General features: G+C 45.5%; 1 protein-coding gene across 1 annotated transcript in view; it reads left to right on the top strand.

The window, feature by feature from the left end:
- LOC138663379 (oocyte zinc finger protein XlCOF7.1-like) overlaps window positions 1-21,849 on the top strand; it is a 56,582-nt gene extending 34,733 nt beyond the window's left edge. The window contains exons 2-7 of the mRNA XM_069749555.1: window positions 9,539-9,689; window positions 9,821-10,000; window positions 10,084-10,207; window positions 10,296-10,393; window positions 10,579-10,669; window positions 18,065-21,849. Coding sequence (XP_069605656.1) covers window positions 9,612-9,689; window positions 9,821-10,000; window positions 10,084-10,207; window positions 10,296-10,393; window positions 10,579-10,669; window positions 18,065-19,563 — 2,070 coding nt within the window. The 5' untranslated portion in view covers window positions 9,539-9,611 and the 3' untranslated portion in view covers window positions 19,564-21,849. The remainder of the gene's footprint in view (window positions 1-9,538; window positions 9,690-9,820; window positions 10,001-10,083; window positions 10,208-10,295; window positions 10,394-10,578; window positions 10,670-18,064) is intronic.
- Window positions 21,850-23,602: the final 1,753 nt, after the last annotated feature.

Genomic DNA, 23,602 nt, shown 5'->3' with positions numbered 1-23,602 from the left:
TTGCCAACATCATAATTGCGTTCCGCAGGCGAAAACTTCTGAGAAAAGAAGGCACATGGCTTCATCAAGGAACCATCAGAATTCCTCTGTGACAAAACGGCCCCTGCCCCAATCTCGGAAGCGTCAACCTCAACCTGAAAAGGAAGAGAAACATCCGGCTGACGCAAGACAGGGGCAGAAGTAAATCGGCGTTTAAGTTCCTGAAAAGCCTCGACAGCCTCAGAGGACCAGTTAGTCACAACAGCGCCTTTCTTAGTCAAATCGGTCAGGGGTTTAACCACACTAGAGAAGCTAGCAATGAAGCAACGATAAAAATTAGCAAAGCCCAAAAATTTCTGAAGGCTCTTCACAGATGTGGGTTGAATCCAGTCATGAATGGCTTGGACCATAAAAAGGATCCATTTCTATAGACGAAGGGGAAAAAATAAACCCCAAAAAAGAAACCTTCTGAACTCCAAATAGGCACTTAGACCCCTTCACAAATAGAGCATTATCACGAAGGATCTGGAACACCATCCTGACCTCCCTCACATGAGACTCCCAATCATCAGAAAAAATCAAAATATCATCCAAATACACAATCAAGAATTGGTCAAGATAATTGCGGAAAATATCATGCATAAAGGACTGAAACACAGAAGGAGCATTAGAAAGCCCGAAAGGCATCACCAGGTATTCAAAATGGCCTTCGGGCGTATTGAATGCAGTTTTCCATTCGTCACCCTTTCTAATACGAACAAGATTATATGCCCCTCGAAGGTCAATCTTGGTAAACCAACTAGCCCCCTTAATCCTAGCAAATAAATCAGAGAGCAAAGGTAAAGGATATTGGAATTTGACCGTGATCTTATTAAGAAGGCGATAATCAATACAGGGTCTTAAGGAGCCATCCTTCTTGGCAACAAAAAAAAATCCCGCTCCCAATGGTGACGAAGACGGCCGAATATGCCCCTTCTCTAAAGACTCCTTAACATAGCTCCGCTTGGCGGCATGCTCTGGTACAGACAGATTGAAAAGTCGGCCCTTAGGGAATTTACAACCAGGAATTAAGTCAATAGCACAATCACAGTCCCTGTGTGGAGGAAGGGAACTGGACTTGGGCTCATCGAATACATCCTGGAAATCATTCAGGAACATCAGAAGAGGGGAAAGAGGAAATAGACATCAGAGGAACGTCACTATGTACCCCTTGACAACCCCAACTAGTCACAGACATTGATTTCCAATCCAGCACTGGATTGTGTACTTGTAACCATGGAAAACCCAGTACAACATCATCATGTAAATTGTGCAACACCAGAAAACGGCAATCTTCCTGATGTGCAGGAGTCATGCACATAGTCAGCTGAGTCCAATACTGAGGTTTATTCTTGGCCAATGGTGTAGCATCAATACCCCTCAAGGGTATGGGACTCTGCAAAGGCTGCAAAGAAAAACCACAGCGCCTAGCGAATTCTAAGTCCATTAAGTTCAGAGCAGCGCCTGAATCCACAAATGCCATGACAGAAAAAGATGACAATGAGCAAATCAGGGTTACAGACAGGAGAAATTTAGGGTGCACAGCACTAATGGTAACAGATCTGGCGACCTTCTTAATACGTGTAGGGCAATCAGAAATAGCATGAGCTGAATCACCACAGTAAAAACACAACCCATTCTGACGTCTGTATCCCCTCTGTTCCGCTCTAGTCAAAATCCTATCACATTGCATGGACTCAGGACTCTGCTCAGAGGACACTGCCATATGGTGCACCACCCTGCGCTCACGCAGGTGACGATCAATCTGAATGGCTAGAGACATAAACTCGCTCAAACCAATAGGCGTGGGAAACCCCACCATAACATCTTTAAGGGCTTCAGAAAGACCCTTCCTGAAAATGGCTGTCAGAGCGTCCTCATTCCATCCAGGGAGCACAGACCATTTTCTAAATTTCTGGCAGTATAACTCTGCTGCTTCCTGACCCTGACACAGGGCCAACAGTGTTTTCTCAGCATGCTCTACAGAGTTAGGTTCGTCATACAATAATCCGAGCGATTGAAAAAATGCATCTACATTAAAGGGAACCTGTCACCCCGTTTTTTCAGATTGAGATATAAATACTGTTAAATAGGGCCTGCGCTGTGCGTTACAATAGTGTATGTAGTGTACCCTGATTCCCCACCTATGCTGCAAAATACATTACCAAAGTCGCCGTTTTCGCCTGTCAATCAGGCTGGTCAGGTCGGGTGGGCGTGTTCACAGCGCTGTTTCTTCCTCAGCTTTACGTTGGTGGCGTAGTGGTGTGCGCATGTTGAAGTGACTAATCCACTGTGGGCACGTGAACAAGGAGCGCGCGATCTGCGCTATCACCCCCTGTCATCAGTGGGGGTGGCCATCTTCCTGGGGCCGCGCATGCGCAGATGGAGTGCTCTGCTGCACGGGGCTTCAGGAAAATGGCCGCGGGATGCCGCGCGTGCGCACAAGAGATCGCGGCGGCCATTTTCCCAAAGCCGAGATGCAAACTCGGCTTTGGGAAAATGGCCGCCGCGATCTCTTGTGCGCACGCGCGGCATCCCGCGGCCATTTTCCTGAAGCCCCGTGCAGCAGAGCACTCCATCTGCGCACGCGCAGCCCCAGGAAGATGACCGCCCCCACCGATGACAGGGGGTGATAGCGCAGATCGCGCGCTCCTTGTTCAGAAACTTAGATCTATCCCCGTAAAACAAATCCGGAGTAGGAATTCTAGGCTCTAAGGCCGGAGTCTGAACAACAAAATCTTGGATATTTTGTACTCTTGCAGCAAGCTGATCCACACGAGAAAATAACCCTTGAACATCCATGCCTGCATCCAAATCCAGAATCACCCAGAAATCAAGAGGAAAAAAAAAAGACAAAACCAACCCAAGAAAAAAAAATGACTCAAAACTCCTTTTCTTTTCCTTCTTTTGAGAGGCATTCAGTTCAATTTTGGCCAGTTGTACTCAGGAAGGGTCCAGTTGTACTGTTGTGGTCTGGTGATTATGGAGCGACATGAGACTAGCTCTGAGCAGGTGGTATCTATACTGACCGCAGACCCTAAGCTCTACACACAACTAGAAGCAGCCGTGGATTGCTCCTAACGCTCCCTAGGCAACTCGTCACAGCCTAGTAGCTAACTTCCCCTAAAGATAGAAGCAGGAAAACTATCTTGCCTCGGAGAAAATCCCCAAAGGAAAGACAGCCCCCCACATGTAATGACTGCGAGAGGAGAATGAAATGACATACGCAGTATGAAACAAGATTGAGCACAGGAGGCCACTTGTAGCTAAAAAGGAAAGTACAGAAAAGAGCTCTGTGCGGTCAGTAGAAAAAACTAGAAAAAGTCCACCGCAGAGAAATGCAAAAATCTCCACACCTAACTAAAGGTGTGGAGGGCAAACTCTGCTGCCCAGAGCTTCCAGTTTAGCTAAATAGATCCATACTGATAAACTGGACAAATGAGCAAAAAACAAGACAGTACAAAACAACAAGTCCACAATAAGTGAACCGCAAAGGACATAGAAGGACTTGCAGAACTTGGTCAGAGAGTCAGGACAATCCAAAGAGCAATGACTCCAGGCAGAGACAATTGACAACTGGCATTGATTGAGGGCTAAGGCCAGACTAATATAGCCGAGCCCAAAGGACAATCAAAGGAAACAGCTGAGAAGCTAAATCCAAGAAGCAGCAATACCACTAAAGACCACAGGAGGAGCCCAAGAGCAGAACTCACAAAAATACTACCTACAACCAAGAACGGAATTCACAACAGGCTCCACTGCTGAGTTTCAGACCTAGTAATTTGGCGCAAAGTATTTACTGGTGTAAATATAGGACACTGCCCCTGACTATTTTAAGTTGCATCATACATGTCAACACATTGGTGTTGTCAGTGCCAGGCATTGAAGGATGTCAGCGCATAGAATAAACATTGGTGGAGCTGTGAGAGATAATTTTGCAAGTGGTAGAGCACTGTTTGAGCTGGGGGGGAACTCTCTTGTGGCCGGCGGTACAGGCCCAGGGTCCCTCATGTTACATCGGTGTGTCTGACGTTGGTTGCGCACCACCACCGCCAGAGACACTTTATTGTACTATGAGGGACCCAGTGGCAGTGCCGTCGACCAAAAGCGTGCACACCCACCTCTTCAGACAAACGGCACTCTCACGGGTGCTTGCGCCAAGTGGCGAGACCACGGCCCCGTGGGGGGAGTTTGCCCATTTAGGGAGGTGTAAACATGTCGTATGCTGGACAAACAGCTGCTGCAAATTACGAGATTGGAAAAGTCAGTCAGAGCAGTCCACAAGCAAGACCTTTTCATAGGAAAGCTAGGTGTCAGCCGGGAAAGGTGGGGCAAAAGAATTCGAAATCCAGGAGTGGTTCATTTTAATGAAGGTTAGATCATCAACATTTTGGGTAGCCAGACGAGTCCTTTTTTCGGTTAATATTGAACCAGCAGCACTGAATACTCTTTCTGATAGCACACTAGCTGCTGGGCAAGCAAGCTCCTGCAATGCATATTCTGCCAATTCTGGCCAGGTGTCTAATTTGGATGCCCAGTAATCAAATGGGAATGACGGTTGAGGGAGAACATCAATAAGGGATGAAAAATAGTTAGTAACCATACTGGACAAATGTTGTCTCCTGTCACTTTGAATTGATGCTGCAGTACCTGTCCTGTCTGCGGTCATAGCAAAATCACTCCACAACCTGGTCAGAAAATCCCTCTGTCCAATGCCACTTCTGATTTGTGCACCTCTAACACCTCTGGTCTGCTGCCCCCTGCAGCTCGTGTGATAACTATCACCGGCGCTGTGTGCTAGGAATGCCTGAATCAAACGGTCAACAAGAGTTGATTGTTTGGTTGCTAATATTTGTTCCAGGTTCTCATGTGGCATAATATTTTGCAATTTTCCTTTATACCGAGGATCAAGGAGGCAGGCCAACCAGTAATCGTCATCGGTCATCATTTTAATAATGCGTGGGTCCCTTTTCAGGATACGTAAGGCATAATCCGCCATGTGGGCCAAAGTTCCAGTTGTCAAATCTGCGGTTGTGCTGGGTTGAGGGGCAGTTTCAGGCCCCCTAAAAAAACCGGAACCCGGCCTTGCAACGCCACCAGTTGCTATTGGCCCCGTAGAAGCTTCCTCATTAAAAAAATACTCATCCCCATCATCCTCCTCGTCCTCCTCCTCCTCCTGTTCGCCCGCTACCTCCTCCTGTACACTGCCCTGACCAGACAATGACTGACTGTCATCAAGGCATTCCTCTTCCTCTGCTGCAGACGCCTGCTCCTTTATGTGCGTCAAACTTTGCATCAGCAGACGCATTAGGGGGATGCTCATGCTTATTATGGCGTTGTCTGCACTAACCAGCCGTGTGCATTCCTCAAAACACTGAAGGACTTGACACATGTCTTGTACCTTCGACCACTGCACACCTGACAACTCCATGTCTGCCATCCTACTGCCTGCCCGTGTATGTGTATCCTCCCACAAAAACATAACAGCACGCCTCTGTTTGCACAGTCTCTGAAGCATGTGCAGTGTTGAGTTCCACCTTGTTGCAACGTCGATGATTAGGCGATGCTGGGGAAGGTTCAAAGACCGCTGATAGGTCTGCATACGGCTGGAGTGTACGGGCGAACGGCGGATATGCGAGCAAAGTCCACGCACTTTGAGGAGCAGGTAGGATAACCACGGATAACTTTTCAGGAAGCACTGCACCACCAGGTTTAAGGTGTGAGCCAGGCAAGGAATGTGTTTCAGTTGGGAAAGGGAGATGGCAGCCATGAAATTCCTTCCGTTATCACTCACTACCTTGCCTGCCTCAAGATCTACAGTGCCCAGCCACGACTGCGTTTCTTTCTGCAAGAACTCGAACAGAACTTCCGCGGTGTGTCTTTTGTCGCCCAAACACTTCATAGCCAATACAGCCTGCTGACGCTTGCCAGTAGCTCCCCCATAATGGGACACCTGGTGTGCAACAGTGGCAGCTGCGGATGGAGTGGTTGTGCGACTGCAGTCTGTGGACGAGCTCTCTCTTCTGCAGGAGAAGGAGGAGGAGGGGGTGCAAACGGCTACAGCCAACTGTTTCCTAGACCGTGGGCTAGGCAGAACTGTCCCCTGTGGACCCTGCATCCACCACATTCAACCAGTGTGCCGTGATGGACACGTAACGTCCCTGGCCATGCCTACTGGTCCATGCATCTGTTGTCAGGTGCACCTTTGTACTCACAGATTGCCTGAGTGCATGGACGATGCGCTCTTTAACATGCTGGTGGAGGGCTGGGATGGCTTTTCTCAAAAAGAAGTGTCGACTGGGTAGCTCGTAGCGTGGTACAGCGTAGTCCATCAGGGCTTTGAAAGCTTTGCTTTCAACTAACCGGTAGGGCATCATCTCTAACGAGATTAGTCTAGCAATGTGGGCGTTCAAACCCTGTGTACGCGGATGCGAGGCTAAGTACTTCCTTTTTCTAACAAGAGTCTCATGTAGGGTGAGCTGGACTGGAGAGCTGGAGATCGTGGAACTAGCTGGGGTGCCAGTGAACATGGCAGACTGAGAGACGGTTGGAGACGGTATTCTTGCCGGTGTTTCCAACTACGAAACTGATGATTCCCTGACCCTGACTGCTTTGGCCTGGCAACGAAACCTGCACAGATACTGCAGGTGGTGCGGAAAATGGTGGCCTTACAGTGACGGAAGGGATGTAGCGTTGCTGACTAGCTTCATTGGCCGAGGGTGCTACAACCTTAAGGGACGTTTGGTAGTTAGTCCAGGCTTGCAAATGCATGGTGGTTAAATGTCTATGCATGCAACTTGTATTTAGACTTTTCAGATTCTGACCTCTGCTTAAGGTAGTTGAACATTTTTGAAAGATGACTTTGCGCTGATCAATTGGATGTTGTTTAAAAAAATGCCAGACTGCACTCTTTCTAGCATCGGATACCTTTTCAGGCATTGCAGACTGAGCTTTAACCGGATGGCCACGCTGTCCTCCAACAGGTTTTGGCTTTGCCACGCGTTTTGGGCCAGATACGGGCCCGGCAGATGGAACCTGTTGCGATGTTGATGCCTGCTGCGGCCCCTCCTCCTCCGCTTCAGAACTACTGCCGCCTGCACCCTGTTCCCCCAATGGCTGCCAATCGGGGTCAACAACTGGGTCATCTATGACCTCCTCTTCTATCTCGTGTGCAACTTCGTCTGTGTCACCGTGTAAGCCGGTGGTATAGCGTTCGTGATGGGGCACCATAGTCTCATCAGGGTCTGATTCTGGATCAGTACACTGCGAGGGCAATGTTGTGGTCTGAGTCAAAGGAACAGCATAGTAATCTGGCTGTGGCTGTGCATCTGTGCACTCCATGTCCGATTCAACTTGTAATGGGCATGGCCTGTTAACTGTTTCACTTTCTAACCCAGGAACTAAGTGTAAGGAGTGTAAGGAGCTCCATGGAGTAACCCGTTGTGTCGCCTGACGCATCCTTCTCTGTTGTTGTTTTTGCTGAAGAGGACAAGGAAGCGACTTGTCCCTGACCGTGAACATCCACTAACGACGCGCTGCTTTTACATTTACCAGTTTCAGAAGAGGAGGCAAAAGAGCTAGAGGCTGAATCAGCAAGGAAAGCCAAAACTTGCTCCTGCTGCTCCGGCTTTAAAAGCGGTTTTCCTACTCCCATAAAAGGGTCGTTCGAGGCCTTGTGTAGCCAGACGACGAACCTGGCTCCACAGCCCGAGACTTAGGTGCTATATTGTTTTTCCCACGACCACCTGATGCTCCACCACCACTACCATCATTACCAGCTGGCAATGAACGCCCACGGCCACGACCTCTTCCACCAGACTTCCTCATTGTTTTAAAAACGTAACCAAAGTAATGGTATTTGTTACTGTAAAACAACTTACAAGGTGAACTCAAACTTCTGTAGGATTTAGATATCCCTTTATAGGTGGGTGAGACTGCAAGGAAAATCAGGCACAATGTTACACACTCGGTTTTCTGTAGCACAAAATGAGAGAGATGCCACACACGCAGGACTGTCACTCAAGCACAAATGGCAATATTAATCTCCCACTATTTATTTTTTGTCAGGGAGAATTTAAAAACCAAAAAAAAAAAAAAAACACACTAGGCTTTCTGTGGCCCACAATTTGAGAGAGATGGCACACACAGGACTGGCACTCTAGCAGAAATGCCAATCTTAATCTCCCACTACTTTTTTTGGTTAGGGAGAATTGCCAAGAAATCAGGGCCAGTATTACACACTAGGCTTTCTGAGCCCCAAAATTGGAGAGAGATGGCACACACAGGACTGGCACTCTAGCAGAAATGTCAATCTTAATCCCCCACTACTTTTTTTGGTTAGGGAGAATTGCCAAGAAATCAGGGCCAGTATTACACACTAGGCTTTCTGTGCCCCAAAATTGGAGAGAGATGGCACACACAGGACTGGCACTCTAGCAGAAATGCCAATCTTTATCTCCCACTATTTATTTTTTTTTCAGGGAGAATTAAAAAAAAACAAAAAAAAAACAGGGACTGTCCTACAATTACTATCTCCCTGCAGTAATCTCAGCCAGGTATGGCAGGCAGCAATAACAAGGAGTGGACTGCTGCACAAATTAAATCAAAAGTGTGGACAAACAAGATAGCTATGCAGAAAGGAAGGAACAACAGGATTTGTGCTTTGAAAAAAGCAGTTGGTTTGCACAGCGGCGTACACACAGCAATGCAGCTATCAGGGAGCCTTCTAGGGCAGCCCAATGAGCTACAGCGCTGAGGAAAAAAATTTTAGCTACCACTGTCCCTGCAAACAAAAGGTGATGTTGGACAGTGGAAATCGCTACAGCACAAACGGTTTGGGGGTTAATGGACCCTGCCTAACGCTATCTCTGCTTCTGACGAAGCGGCAGCAACCTCTCCCTATGCTCAGATCAGCAGCAGTAAGATGGCGGTCAGCGGCAACGCCCCTTTATACCCCCTGTGACGCCGCAGACAGCAAGCCAATCACTGCAATGCCCTTCTGTAAGATGTTGGGGACCAGGACCTATGTCATCACGCTGCCCACACTCTGCGTCCACCTTCATTGGCTGAGAAATGGCGCTTTTCGCGTCATTGAAACGCGACTTTGGCGCGAAAGTCGCGTACCGCATGGCCGACCCCACACAGGGATCGGGTCGGGTTTCATGAAACCCGACTGTGCCAAAAGTCGGCGACTTTTGAAAATGAACGATCCGTTTCGCTCAACCCTAGTAATTGCTGCTTGGGTCCCCGCCAGACTCTGTATTTTCTGGTCTGTCCCAACGAACTTGTGATTCCTACAGCAAATGAATTGCCGAAGCAGTGAGTAACATAGCCAGTGATTGGTTGCATGGAGGAGATGTCTTACTCAGTAACTCAGCTTATGTTCCAGTCCATACAAGACTAGAGAATACAACATGTACACGTTCTGTCTTCTGAAATGTTTCCCTTGTTATCTGCAGTAATTTTATTATTACACAGAATTCTTTATAATGATTCATCCTCTCATCGTCTTCCTCTTCAGGTCCCTACAATATCCGATCCTTTCAGTAGATATCTTCTATATTAAGAGAATTTTTCTTAACTACCCATCAAGAATGGATATGAAGAGGGACAAGATGGCAGAGAGGATATTACACCTCACCCTAGAGATCCTCTTCCGTCTTACTGGAGAGGTGAGAGATTTTGATAGCGTCACATTACATAATTCTTATTTATGGCAATGAAACTGTTGGACAGAACTCAAGAGGTGAGGAATCTGGAAATGTCTGTAGTGAGATTTATTAATGTGTCTCTCCATAACCAGGATTACACATTAGTGAAGAAGACCTCTAGTGAGCGCTGTCAGGACCCTGTGTCTGAAGGATGGGAAAGACCCCTGAGCCCAATCACAAAGCCTCCACCTCACCCACTGATACATGAGGACATCAATAACCAAAAGATCCTAGAACTCACCTACAAGATGATTGAGCTGCTGACTGGAGAGGTGACACTGCTGGGAATGCTGGGACATTATACAGTAAAACTATGAAGGGATTGGAGTGATGACGGTATCATTGTATGTGTCAGGTTCCTATAAGGTGTCAGGATGTCGCTGTCTATTTCTCCATGGAGGAGTGGGAGTATTTAGAATTGCACAATAATCTGTATGAGGACGTCATGATGGAGGTTCCCCAGCCCCTTACATCACCAGGTAATAGGATTAAATACACACAGCCTATAATTATCTGTATTATCTGTATGTAAGGAATGAATTCAGTCCCTGTGTGTGTTTCCTCCAGATCTATTCAGTAAGAGGACAACACCAGAGAGATGTCCCCGTCCTCTTCTTCCACAGGACTGTAAACAAGAAGATCACAACGTTTCTCAGGATCATCAGGTAGATCCTGAGATCTCTCCTATGATGTGTAGACGATGGTGAAGGTCTTGTACTCAGTCTTGTTTTATCCACCAGTATTACATGTTTCATACTGGTTTCATGAGAACGGTGGAGATGGCAGGATTAGAGCTGATCATAGATGTGACTTCTCCATCTGTCTGTGACTTTTACAATATTTGTTTCAGGGTGAAGAGCTGACCCATATTAATACTACAGAGACATATTTGAGGGGTGATCAGTGGTGTAAAGAGGAGACTCCTACATATGACTACCCAGGTGAGTAGTGACCACTAACTACAGAGAAGTCACAGATTCTTCTCAGTCACCGGCTGTGGCTGCTTTATCAATGGTGTAGTTCGGACGTGGCATCATGTGATCCCCATTTTGCGGGTAGAGCATAACATTCTCCTCCATCCGAAAATGTTTAAATGGCTTGGTGAAATTGTGAAAACTCTTTTGTATAGCGCTTACAACCTGCAAGTGTAAGGCAGCCAGGGTGGTAGTCTTGGCAGCGAGCTGTAGTGTTTTCACACCCTGGCGCCCCGCAGATGAAATACAAAGTCCTTTCTGGTGTGTGTGTGTTTGTGTGTGTGATGTGTGCAGCAGAGTACTCATTTCAGTTCCCTCGGTTTCTTTCACTCCAGCTTCAGGATTCCAGGTTCCATAAAACACTGCAGCATCACAGTACTTTTCAAACAGTTCAACTTTACTGGGCACCCATCACTTTTGCAACATATTTCACACAAAGCATCATATCTTGCACTTTCCCTGCCTTCTGGGCAGACTCCATTTCCTTTATAACCTCTCCTTCTTCTCTCCCGGCAATCCATGCAATTTCTGAGGACAATCCGTGCCCCTTCCGTACTACCTGCATCACAAGCTCCCTGTCAGCCGCTTGTCCGATTCCATCTTGCAAAGGTGCCAGGAGTTCATCTTACTGACTCCAGCCCCAGTCGTAGACCCCGGAACCGCCCTGAGGATGATCCTATTGAACTGATGCCCGACTGTACTATTCTCTAGCCTGGGGCCCCTTATTCCCATCTGCAGCTTTACCCCCAGGACCTCTAGCTGTCTCATACACTGCATGCATCCTGCCCTTGGCAAGGCTGCCCGGGTGTCTGTCTCTAATCAGGAAGTATCCTGATTATACTTCCCTGCTCCTTGCTGTACCTCCCCTTTAGTTAACCCCTGTGCTGCCTACCTCCTGCTCTATTCTATGATATCATCTATCACTACATTCTCTTGATGAGCTTCAAGAGGTAGTCACTGGAAATGGTCTTCCAACAATCTTGAAGGAGTTCCCAGAGATGCTTAGCACTTGTTGGCCCTTTTGCCTTCACTCTGCGGTCCAGCTCACACCAAACCATCTTGATTGGGTTCAGGTCTGGTGATTGTGGAGGCCAGGTCATCTGGCGTAGCACCCCATCACTCTCCTTCTTGGTCAAATAGCCCTTACACAGCCTGGAGGTGTGTTTGGGGTCATTGTCCTGTTGAAAAATAAATGATGGTCCAACTAAACGCAAAGTGGATGGAATAGCATGCCTGCAGGAGATGTGTTGGCATGGCTCGAGTCCTGGTTTTATAGATTCACTCCATGTCATAAATTACATTATGTTTTCAATCATAAGAAATTCAGATTACTGCACAATCTCTCCTGAAATGGGAGCACTAATACTTTCTCTACTCTTCTGGTCATGACTCAGTAGCTCCAATGGTCCACCATAAACGAGTGCAACTCCAGTTTAGTGTTGGAGTTCTCCCCTCGTACATACTTTTTTGGGGGAGATGTAACATATTTTTTGTTGTATGGTTTGTTTGTTTTTTTACGTTCATTCTGGTTGATAGTTTGATTTTGGTAGGATCAGCCTGCCTCAGTTAGGTGAGTTTGTCTCCATTACCTCTTCAAATTGTACGTGATCTAAATTGAAGATGCCCAAGCTCTGCAGTATTATAAAAAGTTCTCTTTAAATGTCTAATATTTTTTCTTGTAACTCATCTGATAGAAAATATTGGCCCTTACGATAGTTTAGATTGCCAAGAGCCTCCGAGCACCATACTCTAATTACTCCAGAGAGTTGATACCACTACTCATATTTTACAGATGAAGACTGTTGAATTTGAACATTTTGATAGATGTTATTGTCCATAGTCACAGTTTTTGACTACAGTAGTTACTGCCCAACATACTCCCATTTTTCACATCTGATATGTCGCTTTTTGTGGTGATAACTTTAGAATTCTTCACAAAGGATAATAGGAAACAAATGGACCTCACAAATTATTTTCCAACGTCTCTTGAATCCAACAATACCCTGTATACGGTTGTACGGTCGTACACTACTGTCTGGGCACATGGCAGGGTTAAGAAGGGAAGGAGCACCATTTAGCTATTTGAATGCATATCTTGTTGGAATAGATTCCAGACACAATGTATTGGTTACCTGGCAGCTCAAAATATGGCTCCCACAATCAGGCTTGGCACTATCTACTCAGCTTTGCAGATCCCAAGGATTGCCTTGCTCAACATTCTTTACATGGATCTGTTCTTATACAGAGATCCCTAGGCTTGGGCCATGGTGTTACCTGCTGTTCTGTGGAGGGAGGTGGGATGACGAATAGTCAAGTAGTTGGGTCAGATCCACGAGGGCAGAGAAAATACAAAATCATAAGAAGCAAGATTAAGGGGTCACAGCAGCTTAGAACAGAGAGGACTGAACCAGAGGAGAACAAGGCTGTATCTGGCATCTTCCTGCAATTTGCTTTGAGCTTTAGTAGGGTGGGGTGCTTTCCAATTGGCGAAAGCAGGAAGCAGATTACTCCAGATGGACAGCACACACACCCATAATGCCTGACTAGATGGTACTACAGTTCACAGCAACCCTAATCTAAGAGGCTGAACAGAGCCTGCACCATTCAGAGCTTCTGGTTCCGATATCTCTTCCATCCCCAGTGCTGCCTGCAGAATGAATGAGGCCATGGGTGGCAGGAGCGGATCCCAGGCGAGATGGTACACAACATTTTCACAAGCCTTAATATGACAAAATGCAGAAAACCAGAGCAGATTAACCCCTTTCTGCCAGCTGATGGAATAATACGTCAGCTGGCAGATCCCCTGCTTTGAGGTGGGCTCTGGCGGTGAGCCCACCTCAAAGCCGCGACATGTACAGCTGACATGTGCGTGCAATGCGCGCGAGCAGAATCACGATCCGCCCGCGCCCATTAACTAGTTAAATGTCGCCGTCAAGCGCTGACAGCGGCATTTAACTAGCGCTCCCGGCCGCGCGGCCGGAGATACTCGCACTGCTGACCCCCGTCACATGATCGGGGGTCAGCAGTGCATTGGCATAACAACCAGAGGTCTCCTTGAGACCTCTATGGTTGTTGATGGCCGATTGCTTTGAGCGCTACCCTGTGGTCGGCGTTCAAAGCAACCCTGCATTTCTGCTACATAGAGGTGATCTGTACTTCACCTCTATGTAGCAGAGCCGATCGAGTTATGCATGCTTCTAGCCTCCTATGGAGGCTATTGAAGCATGCCAAAATAAATTAAAAAAAGTGATTAAAAATATAAAATAACATAAAAAATATATAAAAGTTCAAATCACATCCCTTTCGCCTCAATCAAAATAAAACAATTAAAAAAAAATCAAACATACACATATTTGGTATCGCCGCGTTCAGAATCGCCCGATCTATCAATAAAAAAAAAGGATTAACCTGACCGCTAAATGGCGTAGCGAGAAAAAAAATCAAAACGCCAAAATTACGTTTTTTTTGTCGCCGTGACATTGCATTAAAATGCAATAACGGGGGATGAAAAGAACGTATCTACACCAAAATGGTATCATTAAAAACGTCAGCTCGGCACGCAAAAAATAAGCCCTCACCTGACCCCAGATCACGAAAATTGGAGACGCTACGGGTATTGGAAAATCACGCAATTTTTTTTTTTAGCAAACTTTGGAATTTTTTTTCATCACTTAGATAAAAAATAACCTAGACATATTAGGTGTCTATGAACTCATACTGACCTGGAGAATCATAATGTCAGATTAGATTTAGCATTTGGTGAACCTAGCATAAAAGCCATACAAAAAACTAGTGTGATATTGCACTTTTTTTGCAATTTCATCACACTTGGAATTTTTTTCCCGTTTTCTGTTACATGGCATGGTAAAACCAATGGTATCGTTCAAAAGTACATCTCGTCCCGCAAAAAATAAGCCCTCACATGGCCATATTGACGGAAAAATAAAAAAGTTATGGCTCTGGGAAGGAGGGGAGCAAAAAACGAAAATGAAAAAGCGGAAAAAGCTCCGGGGGTGAAGGGGTTAAAATCTCATAAAATGACTTCATTTTGGAAATGATAATGAGTCACCCCCAGGGCAGTGGGATACTCTGTATCGGGTCCGGTCTCGAGGGGGAATGTCACGGTGGCTGCGATCTGTTCCGTGGCCCTGGGCCTCAACGTTAAAGGGGAACGGTCTTTTAAGGGAAAAGTGTCTAAAGTTTGTCGTGATGCAATTTGTGGAGTTCTGTCAATAGTGGGACCGACGCTGCATTAAAGGTGTCCTCTGGGGGATATGTTGGCAGCACTGATGTTACTCTTCCCACAGGTGAAGCAGGGTCCTAAGATGTAAGGCGTGCATGTTATGTGCCGGTGAATAAAGATAGGACACAAGTTGTAAGTCTTTACCTATTTTACTGCAGTTGGCTGGCCACAGTCCAGGGCACCAGGCACGGGTGGTGGTATGGCCCGGCCAGCTCAGAGGCAATGGAGGGTCCCCTTCTCCATGTGAGGTCCATGAGCCTTTCCTCTAGCGCCTCTTAAAGATGAAGTCCCTGCTGCCTGAAATTTCCTACAGGGTCCTCCACTTTCCCCCTGTCCTGGGACAGGTACCTGCACGACGGGCAGTTCGAGAGTTCGAGCTGTTTTACAGGGACTCTATCATGCCCCGGGCTCCTTAAATGGTGCTGCATCTCAGGCGAGGTGTGGGCCAATTACATACAGTTCCTGGCCCTCCGGTTCTGCTCTTTGTCTTAGAGTTCCACAAAAGTTTCGGGCTCCCGGTACCTGGTTCCAGCGCTTCGGCTCTGAGGGTGCCCGGTCACAGTTCCCCTCTGAGCCCTGTTCATAACCTTTGCTCCTTTCCTCTCCAGGTACACCACATCAACCCTCCAGGTTCTTTCTCCTTTCCCAGAGGCTGCAGCTCCTTCATGGCTGTCAGACCTCTCTGCGTCTCTCCTAGATGTCCGTCCACTTCATTGTTCCTCTCCAACTAACCTAACTCCTCCTCCAGGTCAGGATACATATGGCTGGGGGATGCTCCCCTGAATCCGGGTCTTGAGCTCCCCCTCCTGGCCTGGATTCAGAATGTGTTGCATGTGGGTGCCTTACCTGGTGAAGAGAACTCCCTTGCCTCTGATCATGACATTACCTTCCCCGAAGGAAAAGTAACATCACTGTAGCAACCGGTTACCTGGGGTGCTACATTAACCTTCAGTGAATTAATCTATAGTAGTGACTATTTTGACTCCATAGCCACTTTCCAAAAATTAGCACGCAGTGGATGTTGGAGAGTGAAAACTGAATTTACCATTTTATTACTCACCACATAGTGCCCAGATTGTGCTCCAAGAGACACACACCGTAAATTAAGTGGGTTCTTCTCACTATAATAATGACAACTACATGGGTCCTAATTTTGATTTGGGCACACTGAAAGGCTCAGAAGCAATGGGAAGATTTGACTTTGTGAAAGTGGATATAGATGGATTGGTTTATAAAAGTCATATTGCTATTTGAACACTTCCATTGAAGAAGAACTCACCACCTCTCGTGGCAGCCTGTTCCACTGATTGATCACCCTCACTGTCAAAAGGTTTTTTTCTAATATCCAATCTGTGTCTCCTCCACTTAAGTTTCAGTATAAGCCGAATCGCCTAATTTTACCTAAAAAAAGTGGGAAACTTATTGACTCGAGTATAAGCCGGGTATGCATTGTCCCCTCACCCCTATCCTTGTATGCATGGCTCCTCATCCCTATCCTTGTATGCGAGGCTCCTCATCCCTATTCTTGTATGCAAGGCTCCTTATCCCTATTCTGGTATGATTGGCTCCCATCCCTATCCTTGTATGCGAGGCTCCTCTTCCCTATCCTTGTATGCAAGGCTCCTTATCCCTATCCTGGTATGATTGGCCCCCATCCCTATGCTTGTATGCACGGCCCCATACCTATCCTTGTATGCACGGCCCCATCCCTTTCCTTGTATGCACGGCCCCATCCCTATCCTTGTATGCACGGCCCCATCCCTATCCTTGTATGCACGGCCCCATCCCTATCCTTGTATGCATGGCCCCATTCCTATCCTTGTATGCACGGCCCCATCCCTATCCTTGTATGCACGGCCCATCCCTATGCTTGTATGCATGGCCCCATTCCTATGCTTGTATGCAAGGCTCCAGTCCTATCCTTGTATGCATGACCCCATCCCTATCCTTGTATGCATGACTCCATCCCTATCCTTGTATGCATGGCTCCAGTCCTATCCTTGTATGAATGGCTCCACCCCTATCCTTGTAAGCATGGGCCCCATCCCTATCCTTGTATACATGGCCTCATCCCTATCCTTGTATGCACGGCCCCATCCCTATCCTTGTATGATTGGCCTCCATCAAAAAGCATAAAAAAATAAACCATTACACTTACCTTCCTTCGCTCCCTCGCAGTGTCTTGTCTCGATGCCAGCAGCTGCTTTATGCTTGTAAGCATTGCATGGCAGGGACGTCATGCGCTGCTCACAAGCAGAGCACAGCGTCCAGAATACTCACCGCTCCCAATGCCGGAACTATGTGTGTGGGGCAGTGAGTATTAAAGGGTACCTGTCACCTGAATTTGGCGGGACTGGTTTTGGGTCATATGGGCGGAGTTTTCGGGTGTTTGATTCACCCTTTCCTTACCTTCTGGCTGCATGCTGGCTGCAATATTGGATTGAAGTTCATTCTCTGTCCTCCGTAGTACATGCCTGCGCAAAGTAATCTTACCTTGTGCAGGTGTGTACTATGGAAGACAGAGAATGAACTTCAATCCAATATTTCGGCCAGCATGCAGCCAGCAGGTAAGGAAAGGGTGAATCAAACACCCGAAAACTCCGCCCATATGACCCAAAACTGGTCCCGCCAAATTCAGGTGACAGGTTCCCTTTAAGTAGCGCACACAGCGTCAAACGCCAGGCGGTCATGTGTTCCGCTACTTAAGAGAAATTAATATTCAGAATGAATATTCATCTCTGTTAAGTAGCGGCACACATGACCTCCCGGTAGCTGCAGGACCGGCTGCTGCAGCTGACACTGATCAAAGTTTTACAGAGAAATGAATATTAATTTATTTTTAGCAGTGGGCATCGGAGTAAGCTGCAGCAGCCGGGTCCTATCTCTGTGACCCGATGCTCCGCCGCTGCCTCTCCCCCTCCATGTTCTGGACACCTCACTCGAGTATAAGCTGAGGGGGGTGATTTCAGCACAAAAAAATGTGCTGAAAACCTCTACTTATACTCGAATATATACATCAACTTACCATTTTTACAGACAGTTTTAGGAGAAATGTTCAAAATATAAATATAAACTTCAAGGATATTTTATTGAAAAATAATTGGTTTTATTCTTGACAGATGACTGTACCTGGAGATCAGAGGGACAGCTAACATCTTCAATTTTAAAATCAGATGATCTTGAGATCTCACAGGATACAATTGAAGTGAATGCCATTAGTGTATCTGGAGTATCATCCCTTCACAGCAAATATCTGCCATCTGATTCAGTACCGACTACTAAGGAAAATCAAAGACCCAAAAGAGGCATTAAAAAACAAACTGCTCCTAAAGCAAGGAAGTCCTTTTCATGTTCAGAATGTGGGAAATGTTTTAATTGGAAACCTCATCTTGATCGACACCAAAGAATCCACACAGGAGAAAAGCCTTTTTCCTGTTCAGAATGTGGGAAATGCTTTTTCCACAAAGTGAATCTTGATATCCACCAGAGAATCCACACAGGGGAGAAGCCTTTTTCATGTTTAGAATGTGGAAAATGTTTTATGACGAAATCACATCTTGATAGACACCAGAAACTCCACACAGGGGAGAAGCCTTTTTTCTGTTCAGAATGTGGAAAATGTTTTGTGACAAAATCACATCTTGTTATACACCAGAAACTCCACACAGGGGAGAAGCCTTTTTTCTGTTCAGAATGTGGAAAAAGTTTTGTGACAAAATCAGATCTTGTTAGACACCAGAGATTCCACACAGGGGAGAAGCCTTTTTCATGTTCAGAATGTGGAAAACGTTTTGTGAAGAAATCAGATCTTGTTATACACCAGAGAACCCACACAGGAGAGAAGCCTTTTTCATGTTCAAAATGTGGGAAATGTTTTATCCAGAGATCGCATCTTTATAACCACCAGAGACTCCACACAGGGGAGAAGCCTTTTTCATGTTCAGAATGTGGAAAATGTTTTGTGACAAAAGGAGATCTTGTTAGACACCAGAAACTCCACGCAGCGCAGAAGCCATTTTTCTGTTCAGAATGTGCAAAAAGTTTTGTGACAAAATCATATCTTGTTAGACACCAGAGACTCCACACAGGGGAGAAGCCTTTTTCATGTTCAGAATGTGGAAAACGTTTTGTGAAGAAATCAGATCTTGTTATACACCAGAGAACCCACACAGGAGAGAAGCCTTTTTCATGTTCAAAATGTGGGAAATGTTTTATCAAGAAATCGTATCTTTATAACCACCAGAGACTCCACACAGGGGAGAAGCCTTTTTCATGTTCAGAATGTGGAAAACGTTTTGTGAAGAAATCAGGTCTTGTTAGACACCAGAGAACCCACACAGGAGAGAAGCCTTTTTCATGTTCAAAATGTGGGAAATGTTTTATCCAGAAATCGCATCTTGATAACCACCAGAGAACCCACACAGGGGAGAAGCCTTTTTTTTGTTCAGAATGTGGAAAATGTTTTGTGACGAAAGCAGATCTTGTTAGACACCAGAGACTCCACACAGGGGAGAAGCCTTTTTCATGTTCAGAATGTGGAAAATATTTTGCAGAGAAATATCTCCTTGTTAGACACCAGAGAACCCACACAGTGCAGAAGCCTTTTTCCTGTTCATAATGTGGAAAACGTTTTTCTGAAGAAATCAGATCTTGTTAGACACCAGAGACTCCACACAGGGGAGAAACCTTTTTCATGTTCAGAATGTGGAAAATATTTTGTAGCCCTACTCTATGTAGCAAAAGCAAACAGACAAGTGCAGCTTCTAGTCTCCCATGGGGACTATTGAAGCAAGTAAAAAAGTTTAAAAAAAAATGTTTTTAAAAATATTAAGAAATATAAAATATAAAAGTTCATATCACCCCCTCTCTCCCCATTCAAAAAAAATAAAAAATAAAAACAAATATACACATATTTGGGATCACCACATTCAGAATCGCCTGCTCTATCAATATATAAAAAGAATTTATCCAATCAGTAAACAGTGTAGCGAGAAAAAAAATTGAAACGTCAGAATTATGTTTTTTTGGTTGCTGCAATATTGCAATAAAATGCAATCAAAAGATCGTATCTACACCAAAATGGTAACAATAAAAACGTCAGACCGGTGCACAAAAAATAAGCTCTCATCCAGCCCCAGTTCCCGAAAAATGGAGACACTATGGGTCTCGGAAAATGGCAACTTTTTTTTTTTTCACAAACTTTGGAATTTTTTTTCACCACTTAAATAAAAAAGTTTAGTGTCTGTGAGCTTGTAATGACCTGGAAAATCATAATGTCAGGTCAGTTTTAGCATTTAGTAAACATGGTAAAAAAAATAAATAAAAAAAAACTGTTGTGGAATTGCACTTTTCATGCAATTTCACCGCATTTGGATTTTTTTTCCCATTTTCCCTTACATGGTATGGTAAAATAAATGGAGCCTTTCAAAAGTACAAATTGTCCTGCAAAAAACAAGCCCTCACATGGCCATATTGACGGAAAAATAAAAAAGCTATTGCTGTGTGAACAAGGGGAGCAAAAAATGGAAACTCAAAAACAGAAATAACCCTGGTTCTTAAGGGGTTAAATAGACCAATCATGAGGAATAAGAAGGGGTTGTCCTAGTAGTGGACAACCCTTTTAAATATCTAAAATCCCACACAGATAGCAGTCATTATTAGCGATGAGCGAACACTAAAATATTTGAGTCAACGGGTCGCATGCTCAGCAGGCGTTTCCAGGAAGACTGAGGGGGCAGGAAAATTGCTGAAATGGATGAAAACAGCGCTAAATTGGAGTGAGAACAGCATGGGGAAGATGGCTGGATGCATCTCTGACTCTCGTGTCGCTTTTGGGATCAATGTTGTCGGAGTATTACGCCACTTTTAAGGAGTGACAACAAAACATTCAAAACCGAAAATTAAATGTACAGGGGGATTGGCCCCTACACATGTCCGTCATTAACGGACAGGTGACGTCACCGTTCAGTCACACCCCCCCGCTCACCACGCTTCTCCTACAGCGGCGCCATCGGCTGAGGGTAACCGCTGTGAACACCAGCATTTTCACGGGGTGTTGCAGCTTTGGGAGGACGCTCCCGCATCTGATACAAGTGGACATTGGGCAGGAAACTACCACGCAAGTCCGACCACCCTTTACAGGACCACACGTGCACCTGTAAGTGCCTCTCAGCGCAGCAATCTAACTTTTACTGTTCATTTATTTCTCGTTTTAAGGCAGTTTTATACAACACACCTGTCGGATTGCCTGCTGCTTTGGCTTCAGGCACATTGTGACTAGCGCCATTGTGATTTGCTGGTTCAGCATTTGCATTACAAAAATAAAATGTGTTTTACAAGTAAAAACAGTTGTTCTTGTATATAAGGCAATTTAAAAAAGAGAAAAAATAAGCTTCCTTCACCCCGTAGTTTGTGTTTACACGTAGCCTCTTTGCTGCATTTTTCCATTTTCTCATTGCTTTCAATGGTGAAAAAAACATTCATTGTAAATGTAATTTTAATATTTTAATACCTTATCTGGACATGTGGTGTGTGACATAGTGAGACACATCCTGTTTACTTTATAAAGGGACTCTGAAAATCACAAATCCTATGCGGACAATGTAAGATCTTCCAAAAATTAGTAGGAAGAGGGACTCTGATACACCCTGTATTAGACATAAAGGAGGGTCTCATAAACATTCTTTTAAAATTATTAGGAAGTGGGACTTCTAGACTCATAAAGTTTATGCATGGTGCAAGGTCTAACAAAAATTTAATTGAGGGTGAGATGACACAGCATTTTATTTTAGTTAACCAAATGTCTATTTTCAGTAAGCCAGGAGGAATAGACTGTTATCTATATGACGACTTTTGAATTTATGCAATTGTTCTTCAGTTGGTCAAAAACCATACACTGTTGTCATGAGTCTTAAATGTTGATTTTTGATCATTTCAAATGGCTAATGTTTGTCTCTTAAGGCCCCTTCACATTAAGCGACGCTGCAGCGATACCGACAACGATCCGGATCGCTGCAGCGTCGCTGTTTGGTCGCTGGAGAGCTGTCACACAGACCACTCTCCAGCGACCAACGATGCTGGTAACCAGGGTAAAAATCGGGTAACTAAGCGCAGGGCCGCGCTTAGTAACCCGATGTTTACCCTGGTTACCATCCTAAAAGTAAAAAAAAACAAACACTACATACTTACCTACAGCCGTCTGTCCTCCAGCGCTGTGCTTCTCTGCACTCCTCCTGTACTGGCTGTGAGCACAGCGGCCGGAAAGCAGAGCGGTGACGTCACCGCTCTGCTTTCCGGCTGACCGACGCTCACAGCCAGTACAGGAGGAGTGCAGAGCACAGCGCTGGAGGACAGACGGCTGTAGGTAAGTATGTAGTGTTTGTTTTTTTTTACTTTTAGGATGGTAACCAGGGTAAACATCGGGTTACTAAGCGCGGCCCTGCGCTTAGTAACCCGATGTTTACCCTGGTTACCAGTGAAGACCGCTGGATCGGTGTCACACACGCCGATCCAGCGATGTCAGCAGGAGTCCAGCGACGAAATAAAGTTCTGGACTTTATTCAGCGACCAACGATCTCCCAGCAGGGGCCTGATCGTTGGTCGCTGTCACACATAACGATTTCATTAACGATATCATTGCTACGTCACAAAAAGCAACGATATCGTTAACAATATCGTTATGTGTGAAGGTACCTTTACATCAGCTCCTACAACTTATTGTCTGCTTTCTGTGCAAGACACTGATGCAGGGTCATTGAACAATGGATGTTTGCTTAATTTATTGAATGACCATTGTGTGGGTCTTGTGGCTTGTTGACTTACAAAACAAAGGAATAAGAACTATGCAAATAGATTAAATATTCAAACTATACAAGTTAACCTCATCAAGTCTTCCTCTTGACCTCTGGATGCTGGCTTGAAAGACAACAATTGTGAGCTATATAAGTGGGATATGCCTCTAACAATATGCATCCTGACAGCCAAGAGATCCAAAGAACCAGAGACTTTTTACATAACCACAGCTAGGAACACTTTACAGGATAGAGCCACAATCTGGCAGCTATCACGAGTGACACAGATCAGACATTCTACAGGATGCCAGCCAGGCCCTAGCTGAAAGAATATACATCTGCTTCATTGACCATCACTGAACCCATGAATACATTTGGGGTAGTCAGGATTTGGACTCACCGGAGGCCCATGGATACATTTGTGAAAGCCAGGAATGGGACTCACCGGTCACCTGGCTCCATGGAGATGTTCGGAGAAGCCAGGTTGTGACCTTCCTGGCACCTGGCCTTGTACCTCAATGGACTGTCAGCTTCCTATTCTTGCCGTTACCTCCTCCCTGTCCGAGGGAGATATCGAGGTAGTTGGCCCTGGAAGCTCTGAATTCACAGCTGCTATTATCCCAGCGAGTCAGTGGGTGAGACTGTAATTTGCACCATCTTGGGTATTTTGCTGGTACTGTTCTATGTGTTATTTAGAAGTATAAAATGAAAATAGTGGCGCAAGTGTTAAGGTTTTATCTGCAGTGAATAAGACAATTACCGGAAAACTAAATAAGTATTATGAATATTCGCGCTGATACACCTTGGCAAAAATTGAAAATTGACTGGTGAACAGTGTGAGCTAGCATTGGGCCTTGTACCTGTTCA

Source organism: Ranitomeya imitator, chromosome 2 (assembly GCF_032444005.1).
Source record: "Ranitomeya imitator isolate aRanImi1 chromosome 2, aRanImi1.pri, whole genome shotgun sequence".
Taxonomy (NCBI): domain Eukaryota; kingdom Metazoa; phylum Chordata; class Amphibia; order Anura; family Dendrobatidae; genus Ranitomeya; species Ranitomeya imitator.
This window is presented reverse-complemented; position numbering and strand designations above follow the sequence as displayed.